A 9903-nucleotide genomic window follows, 5' to 3' on the forward strand; every position below is an offset into this window, starting at 1 on the left:
AAGATCTACACCACCATGCAAAGTTGAAAACTTCATTTACAAGCACAAAATGCCCAAGAGGAATCTCAACTCTCACCACACCATGGAGACATGAAGAGATCAAAGGAGTGCGAAGGAGAAATCATATAATCACCCCACAGCAAGCAAGCGAGGATGGAAGAATGACTCAGCTACATCAATGCTTCCCATCACCACTACTTTGAGCAAACTTGAAATGTTGAGTATCAAGAGATACCTCTCAACATCCCTTCATGATGAATCAAGTCTACGACTGCAAAGTCGAGGTGGCATCCCAGTCACTACCTCCACCAATCAAAGAAGTTCCACATCAACATGTCTAGATGCAATGTACTTGACTCGTCCACGATGGCACAAACTCCAATGCACCTACCCCTATTATCTATTGGTCGTGTCAATGTGTTGTAATTATTTCATTGGTCAGAATTGAGTTTGTTGTAACAAACCCTAATTAGGGTTTTCATTGTAAAATTTTGGTCATTGATGGAGATTGATCTTGGTCGTTCATGGTAATGAGCTCTCTATATAAAGCTCAAGCTCTTCATTTGTAAAGGTTAATAGTAATAGAATAATAGTAAGAGAATTGTGAATAGAAAAGAAGAGTAGTTAGTAGCTCAAGAATAGTTTAATAGAAGTTAGAAGTTAGAATAGATTAGGAGAAGAAGAAATTGTTGTTAAAAGACTTGTAAATAAGATACACTTTTCATTGAAGTTACAGTGAAATGTATTATTTCAACAAGTTTCATGGTTTCTACTTCTAATTTGCTTTCATGTTGATTAGATTGAATGGAGGAATTTGTTGAATGCATTTGTGTGGAATCCGTTTAATCCATACCACTAGCCTCTTGTTGATAGTAAGTGTGCCTTGCGTGGTCAACTAGAATGATATGAGCTTAACTTCAAATTGTTATACATCCATTGTTTATGCATTAACTTGAATGGTAAATAATGCCTGATGGTAATGATTTGAATATCTTTGAACTATCCCTTAGAAGATTGCACTGAGCTTGTGTCAAATTGTTCAAATTGATGGTGAGACCTCGCCCAGTAGGATTCCATCGAGTTTTTCACTCATTCTCTTGTATTCATAGGACTAGAACAGACTCTCTAAACCCTATACCTTTTGCTCTTTCTTTATTCTCCCAACAAGTAGTTAGGATTTAAGTTCCAGCGATTCAAGCATTCAACAATTCAACGTAAGTCCCCTTGTGATTCCAGCATAATCACATCAAGCCATTGAGATTATCCACACGTCGTGACCCGACATGCCAGAACCTTGGAGTTGTCTCAAGTGATCCTTATGCTAATCATTTGAGTAACTTTGTTCAAGAGAGGATAAGATACTTTTGGGTATTTTATTTTGTGTTTGCATGTGCATGAAAAACACATCAACACCAACCTCTGTTCTGTTCACTTTACTTTGTTTCTGCAAGTAGCATTAATGAGCTTGAGCAAGTGTGTAGTCTTAGAATTGAAATTTTCAAATCTGCAAATCATTTTCTGAGTTTCGGATCTGTGAGAATTTTTTTGGATTTGTTTTTGGTTGAAAATTGTGGAACATTACATATTCAATTAGTGATTTGTAGAAGTTCACTCATTTCAACTCGTGAACAATATGCATATATCTTAAGCATATACCCTTTTTCAATGTTTCATAAATATTAGTAAGTTTGTCAGTTGGTATCAAAATAAAAACCCAATACATATCTTGAACCCTAAACCCCATGCTCATTCTCTATATCCTATCTCTTTGCTTAGTTTTGTCCTAGCGTCAAAACTAAGCTACATTTGTCACATGCTAAAGTTTTGGAAGATGAAGTAGATTCATCTCAACCCACAAACCCTACGCACATATCTTACCTATAGATCCCATGCTCAAGTTCTTAGTAAATTTAATAAATCTATTATCTCATTTAAACCACAAACCTCAGCCATATTTTAAAATCCAACAATCCCATGCTGGCCTATATAACAAATCCTTATATCTAATTTCTACCCTTTACTTCAATCTGAACTCAACTAGAAAAGCAAAACAGCAGCTTTCAGATTATGATAACAAAGCATCTTAACCATAAAGGGCTATACGGGGCTTTTACCCCATGCTCATTTTATGTAGCAGTTTGAGGGCAATTCTTCATCCCACCCACAAACCTTAGAAATATTTTAAGCTGTAAATTTGAAAACCAAAAGCATGAAACAAATTATCTTCAAACTAAGATTATATAAGAAAAAAACAATCGTCAACAAAATACATAAATAACAACTTAATCAAAAGGACATACAATCCTCGTTCTCTTTTCTTTGGATATTTTAGAGAGTTACTTTCAAAAAAAATCCCAGCATATCTGTTATTTCATATCAACAAACTGACCCTAGACATATTTTAACCCCAAACTTCATGATCAATTTGTTTAATATATTACTTCATCAACTCACAAATCCCAGCCACATATTAATACTAAATCATGTTTGCCTACCCTCTAGCCCATATGACCTAGTTCACAACATTTATTTCTGTCCGAGCTCAATTTTCTATATTTTAAGTTATAACTATCTATAATCACAATCCGTTGGCATATCTTAACAGTAATTCACTTTTAAATATTAATCTCAGAAACAATTCCATCCTAAACTAAAACTTAAAAAAAACTGAATTTGCCTTTGTCACACATTTAAGTGATAGAAATCAGAAACTTGCCTTACCCATGAAAGCTGCAAAGAGTGTCTTCAGCCCCAACACGTCCACAAATCTCTCACATGCTGGCGAAAATTTTGTCATGGCAAAATCCAGAGTCCTCATTGCACTCCCGTAGACAGATTTCTTTTGTTTCATTATAATTATCATCAACTCTACCCCCTCTGCCTTCACAAACCTCTCCTTATTCTCCATTGGCATCACCAAACTACATAATCAAGCAAATCAAATCTTTTAGGTTTCCAAAGCTGCCTTATGATAAAAAGAAGCTTTTAAGCTTTATGTAATCCTATGTTTCTAATGGTATTACTATTACCTACAAAGACAGTCAAACAAATTCTCCACCATCTCTTCTTCATCCCCACTCTTTGGATCCTTTGACTTGTACAGCGCCACTGCCTGAAGCACTGCATCAACACCATTCATCCCCCCTAAACGTCGCTGATTTGCACTACTGTTCTGCAACAGTATAGCCAGAATCTCTGTTGCGTATTGCTTGTTAGAGTCAAATTCCCTTGGCTTTATACGGCCCAAAAGAAACCTCAAGAGCTTTGTTCTTTCACAGACCAATTCAGCTACCGTAGGTTTAACTTCTATCATATTTTCAATTGTGGCAAGAGTGTTGTAGACAGCTGTTGATTCGTCCGGGTCAGTCTCATCTAGCCTTGTGATCAAATTCAAACGTCATTAACATTGAATAAATAAATGTACAATTAATTACAATAACTGAACAGTAGCTATTAGTGCAGTGATACAGAAAAGGTCATGACTGTGTATTCCTGCAAACCTCCTTTAAAAAACTATAAGTATGCGTGCTGGCTAGATAGGACCATATAATCAAAATTTTAAAAGCAAGCTAAACATATAAATAAAAACTAAAATAAATTCCTATGCAAGTCTCAGTTCCAAAAGTCGTGAAGAGCAAGTGCTGGTTATACATTACCAAATTCCAAACACAAGCAAAGCACGGAAAGCATGATGAGCCAGGATATGTAATTGAGCATCTTGCTACCTGGGTTCGTGGTGCAGCTAAAACAAATTGATATAAATTGCGCGATTCCAGTAAAGGATTGTGAAGAGACTATGAAGCTCATGACTTGGAAGTGCTATATGTTGTGTGTACACTCCAGATGTTTTAACATTTCCTACTAGGGAAACCTTCAGCATTGAAGAACAACCATTAAAACTTCTGTTGTGTACTTTCACTCAGCCCAACACAGACACCAAGTGGTCATGATTTTGACATATCGTGCGTTAGAGGAAAAGAAAACAGATAGCGGGCATAGGTACGTTGAAAGGAATGAACTTGCGAGAAACGATCTGGGCAAACGACTTACTTGACTTGTGTCTGTTTAATTAAGAAAAACAATTAAGATTTTGAATTTTGACAGTCAGGAATAATATCATGTATTTGGATACCAGTATTTAGTATTTTAAAAGTCTCGTTTCAAGTCATCTTCGAGACTCCTCTTCGGGAAAATTACAAGATCAACAATGGCGCAATTTTCGATATTTCACAGTGAGAAGCCCTACTTAACTAAGTGCATACATGTAAAAGACTGAACATTTGAGGACCATATGTGAGAAAATAAGTAGCAAAAAGACTACAAGTGCATGGTACTTATCGTGCAAAGAAGCAACATGTGACGTACCTTGCAAGGTTTTGGACCAAAAGCTCAAGCGCATTGTTTTCAAGGAGGGCGTGGACGAGGACGGTTGCAGGGTCTTGAGCGTCGTCAAACACGTCCTCGTCGGTGAGGTCCTGAATAAGAGCCACTACATCGGAGGCGATGTCTGTGTTGTCATGAGTCAACAGGCCCAGAATGGAGGGAATGGTGTTCAGCTGCACCAGCTCCGGGTACAGCTCTGGCGCGCCCGCCAGGGTTTTCAGCTTTGTTATCTCTTCGTGCAATTCCAACTCTGATTCCGCGAACTTTTCAGGGTTTTCCGCGTATTTCATGCGCGCTTCGAGGTTTTCTTTGAGGCGGCGCTCGAATGAAAGCACCAGTTTTTTCAGTCCGCGGATGTCCAGTGCTTGGACATTCTGCCCCTGCGAGTTCTCCAATGCTTCTAGCAGGCTTAGCTCCACTTCGCCCTCCTCTTCTTCTTCCATTTCTTCTCTCTTTCGCTTGCTCGGATTCCACCCCATGCGCCTTCCGACCGTTTTGTTTGTTACCTCTCGGTATGTACCCTTGTAGCGCCAAACATATATTTAAACGGCCACATGCCCCAACCTTCAGACTTTCGGTTTTAATTAACATATATCAGCATTTGAGTTCTCTGCAATTGACCTTAACTCGCAGGTCTTATGGAGTCGACTGTCAAATTTATAAATTTTCAGAAGTTTATAGAAGAATTAATTTCATCAGATTTGTAGAAGAAATTATGTAGTGATTTGTTTATGTAGTGATTTGTTTTCATAGTATTCTAACAAAATTCCTATTTGCACAGGAGAGGTGGTAACGTCAATATAACTTATGTGGTGAGAGTATTTGTTTTCATAATATTGTAATAAAATTAGTATTTGTTGTATAGGAGGGGTGGAATGGTTATGTCAATAGAAACTTATATGTAAATAAATATGTTAAAGAAATATATTTTTATTTTTTATATATTTACATATAATTTTGTTTGTAACAATTTAAAAATGTGTATTATATATTTGATCATATTGAAATAAAGAAAAAAAAATTGGGAACTTCAATTTTCAGGATTTTGATGATTCATTATGCTGAGCCTGGCAAAATCTTTTGGGTGATTCTTTTATTGTGTTCCTACATATTGAAACAAGAAGTTAGTTGATTTTTATCATGGGTAAATGGATGGTCTTGCGTATGACAAGTACAAAATGTAGAAATTTGAAAGTTTGTGAACGAAGCAAAGGAATTATAGGTGTGAGATTATAACATCAAAATCATGTGAGAAGCACCTGACTTAGTAATATATGAATATCAAGCAACAACTTGTACAACATGAAATTGTTAATCGAAGGAGAATGGTAGTTCTATTTGAAGACCCTTTATTGATTTAACTCTAGGTATAGCCTTGTCTTTCTATTTTAACTATATCAATTGTTCTTTTGGGGAGTGTTAGTCCTTGGGATTTATGTATGGTGATTGTCCATGCCATGGATAGTGGTATTTGTCTATGATTACCTAGAGATATGGGTGTTATAGGTATACTTTTTGGGTCATCTTGGTTCCAAGGTGGGCCATTATAACTATAGAATTGGATAACTACATACAAAGGTAAATCTAGTGGTTTAGAGCCAATTGTATACACAATATCTAATACCTCTCCAAGAGGCCCATTGACAAGCTCCATTTGAATCCATACGCTTGTCATTAGCATTATAAAATTGGCCTCTACATAGTAGGAGTATTTGGGTATTTCATAAGTAATTCATAATCTTGTTCAGTTGAATTTGCATTACGCATGTTTTGTAATATTCAACGGAAGTCAATGACTCTGAGTGTCACCTTGTTGATGCAATCTCATTTGTAATGTAATGTTCCCATGAAAATTTGGTATTTGATTGTGATGCATAGATGGGTTTGTCCATAATAGATTGTAGTTGTGTCAAGTCACCAACAAGAATGATACATGTCCTACCAAAGCATAAGTATTGTTGGTAGGGGAAAGCTTCACGCAATCTACTATCTATTTTCAATAGTAACTTTGGTCCTATGAAGCTCATCTTGTCAATGAGGAGGTATTTTACATGTCTCGTGTCTTCTTGAAAAATTGTTAGTGACTATCCCTTTAATGGTTGCATTTATCTTATTGTAATCTTAAGGGCAGCATGTATAGTTGAGGAATGTATGTTGAATGTGGCAATTCCTATAGGAGCAACAACAAGGAGTGGATTAAAAAAAAATTGATGCTAAACTCCAAAGTGCATGTCTGATGCAATGGATTAGGTGGGATTTTTTTCTACCTGTTGTTTCTTGCATGATCATGTGCAAGGGTTGCATGAAGGAATTATCATTATAATATTCTTTAATAATGGTAAGTGTTAATTCTTGTTTGGGAGATGGTGGATGTGGTGGATCATTTAACTATAATTTAGATTGTTCATCTCGTTGGGACATCTTATTTTTGCTTATGAAATGTTCTACAATGTCATGTAAATGTGGAGGTATTGAACATTCATCCCATTTGTTGATAATATTAGTCATGCAGGTACCAAGCATTTCAAGGGCATTCAGATTTCCACCACTAGCAAGCCCCATTTGTGATAGTAATTCCTATTCATTCATTTGAATTGTATTTCTTATATCTATCTCATTATCAATGATCTTGTCCTCTTCATGGTTAACCTTTATATAAATCAAGCGATCAACATGCCACACATAGTATTTATTTACATCCATTTGCTTCCAATTTGCAACAATGTCATCTTTAGTGAGACGTATATCTCAAGAAATGTCATGGAAATTCTTGTACAAAAGTACCTCACTCCAACAAAATGTTCAAAAATGTTCAGACCCCTCATTGGGAATAACATAGAATCAAGGAAAGGCATTGACAATTGTCTTTTGTTTCCTATCTTTCCACTTGCACCATTTGCGAGTAGAAAATGAGAATGATTATGCAAATGCAAAATCAGTGTTATTGTTTCCATCTTAATTTAGTGTTGGATGTAGGAATGTAGATAGATCGTTTGTAATGTAATTTAATTTGCATTTCTTTTGATACAATAGAATAATTTTCACCCAACATTGTGTCATAAATGAGTGATTGCAAATAAAAAGTGACAAATTTTGTAGCATATGGCATGTCTCTTGTACACCTATATCATGATCTACAATGATCTCAATCATAAATTTGTGTTATGTTGCTAGTGCTCGATCTTCTATTGCTTGATTTTTACAACAACTCTCTAGTTTTCTTTATGCTTCATATGCATATTTGGAAATATATCTAAGAACGAGCGTCTTTTATTAAATGGTTCACATATTAACTATCCATATTGAAATCATCTTTGGTTATGTATATTTAACCTACCATCATTTCATGCAGGGACATATGTTTTATATCCAGATTCATCACGAGACAAGGAAGAGCCAACACATTCATTCCAAGGAACTTTGCAACAACACTCTAAAACTTTATCCCACTTGCATAGGCATTTTGCTTCAATATATTTTGGGTGCCTTTAGACATGATTGATCAAATATTCATAGTCAACAAGTGCATTTGTAAAGAAGATCTCATTTGTATTTAGTACACGTGAATTTTCTTACAAAGATCGATGTCATGTGTTGTTTTTGTCTGATAAAAAATGAGGGTTCCATGCACTTACATATTTGTCAAAGAATGACTTTGCTCTTTCTACATGAACATGGTTTTCTTAGTCGAGGTAGTCTATCTTTGGTGCATTGCCAAGCCAAATGAATCCATGTACATGTGCAGATCCTCGATGTTTCCATTCATATCTATACCAATAATCTATTGCACAAAGGAGCTTCTATGTTACTTCTTCGCAAAATATTATGAATCATTGATTCAATTATAGGGACATCATATGTGGTTTATTAATAATGTTGTATGTGTTATCTTTGTTATTGTATGGTCTAGATGGCATACCATTTTAAAAGAGTCGTTATAAATCTAGCCATTTAGTATCCACAACACTTGATTCAAAGAAGAGAGTAGGGAATCCCACCTAGGTGATCATATTTGAAAGCTCATCATGACTCTTATTCTAATATGAGTGGGTCCCTCTCAAGGAAGATCCAAAATGCATCAATTGTTTTGCAGTTGAGTGTTAGGCAATTGTTGTATATGGAGGTGAAGACTATCAATGTTGGTTGGTGTAGACACCTAAAAATGTATCATTAATCATACACTAATTATTCGTCCTATTCAGTTAAGTAATTCTTTCATTATTTAATTAAACTAATTATTCTTTTGAACTAATTCAATCATCACCTTCAACATTATTAATCATTCAATTTCTATCAATTCTCCATCAATTAATCATTTAACCCCCTTTCAAATATTAATTAAATATTATTTATTTAATTAATTCTATTTCTAATGATTAAATAATTTCATTTAAATTATTTAATTAATTAACTTATACTTCTAATTCCCCAAATTCGAATTTCAACTCATTTCATCTAATTTCATTTTCATCAAATTCACTTTTCACCAAATTCTAATTTCAATGAATTTCAGTAAATCTCATGTGCATTTCATCATTCGAAAATCTAAATTCAAATTCAAATCAAGATGAAAATGAATTTCAAGTTCAATCTCCTACAACACATGTTGAAAATCTTGACTAATTGATCTAATTAGTTAACTCATTTAACTCTCCAATCTCCCCTTTTCACTCCAAATCACCTTTTCTGACTAATCCATCTATTCAATTATCTCCCTAATCAATTCAGTTTTCTCCTCAATCAATCTAGTCGACTAGCTAATCAATTTAGTCATCTTCCTAATCAAATCAGTTATCTAGTCAATCAATTTAGTCTACTAATCAATCAAATGAGTTAACAAATCAATCTAAATTGCTAACAAACCAATCAATCCACTTAACTGATCAATCAAATTCAGTTATCTATCAATCAACACTTCAGTTCCAAATCTCCCCCCATCTCATTTGAAAATCTATAAATACCAGATCAATTTCTCAATTCAATCTAGAATCACAGTCTCTAAAATAATTGTGTCAATCTTACGTAGGAATCTCAGTGCAACACGAGAGAGCCACCTACATACACAATTCAGAGAAGAGCAATAGAAGCTTTGTTACATCAATTTAGGGAGTTTAATTAGATTTCATTTTATTATTCAATTGATTTAGCATTGTCTCATTGTCATTTAGGAGTGTTTCTAATTAGACTAGAGTTGTTATTCACTCTTATAATCTAATTACTAATGACTGAATTTACCCCTAAAAACAAATGGTGAACCCGACGTGAAACTGATCTCCTGATGTCTTTTTTTTTAATGATTTGCAGATTTTGTACGGATGTTGAAAAAGTGATACACATTTGTATGTGCAGAAATTCGCATTTGTTAACAAAAGTTTGCATTTGTTCACATGACAATTCGCAATTGTTCACACAACATTTCGCATTTATCTAATCTAATTCACATTTGTAGGGATAATTTAAAATTTCAATTTTAAGTGTCGTTTCTGTTCTTCATTCATTTGCGGTGCTAACCCATAAATG

General features: G+C 34.7%; 1 protein-coding gene across 1 annotated transcript in view; it reads right to left on the reverse strand.

Annotated features, from left to right (window-relative positions):
• Positions 1–5085, reverse strand: part of LOC131060717 (uncharacterized) — a 98624-nt gene extending 93539 nt beyond the window's left edge. The window contains exons 1-3 of the mRNA XM_057994096.2: positions 4366–5085; positions 3030–3377; positions 2717–2921 (exon numbers count right to left, since the gene is read on the reverse strand). Of these exons, the coding sequence (XP_057850079.2) occupies positions 2717–2921; positions 3030–3377; positions 4366–4862 (1050 nt within the window). The 5' untranslated portion in view covers positions 4863–5085. The remainder of the gene's footprint in view (positions 1–2716; positions 2922–3029; positions 3378–4365) is intronic.
• Between the last annotated feature and the right edge of the window lie 4818 nt (positions 5086–9903).

Source organism: Cryptomeria japonica, chromosome 11 (assembly GCF_030272615.1).
Source record: "Cryptomeria japonica chromosome 11, Sugi_1.0, whole genome shotgun sequence".
Lineage (NCBI taxonomy): Eukaryota > Viridiplantae > Streptophyta > Pinopsida > Cupressales > Cupressaceae > Cryptomeria > Cryptomeria japonica.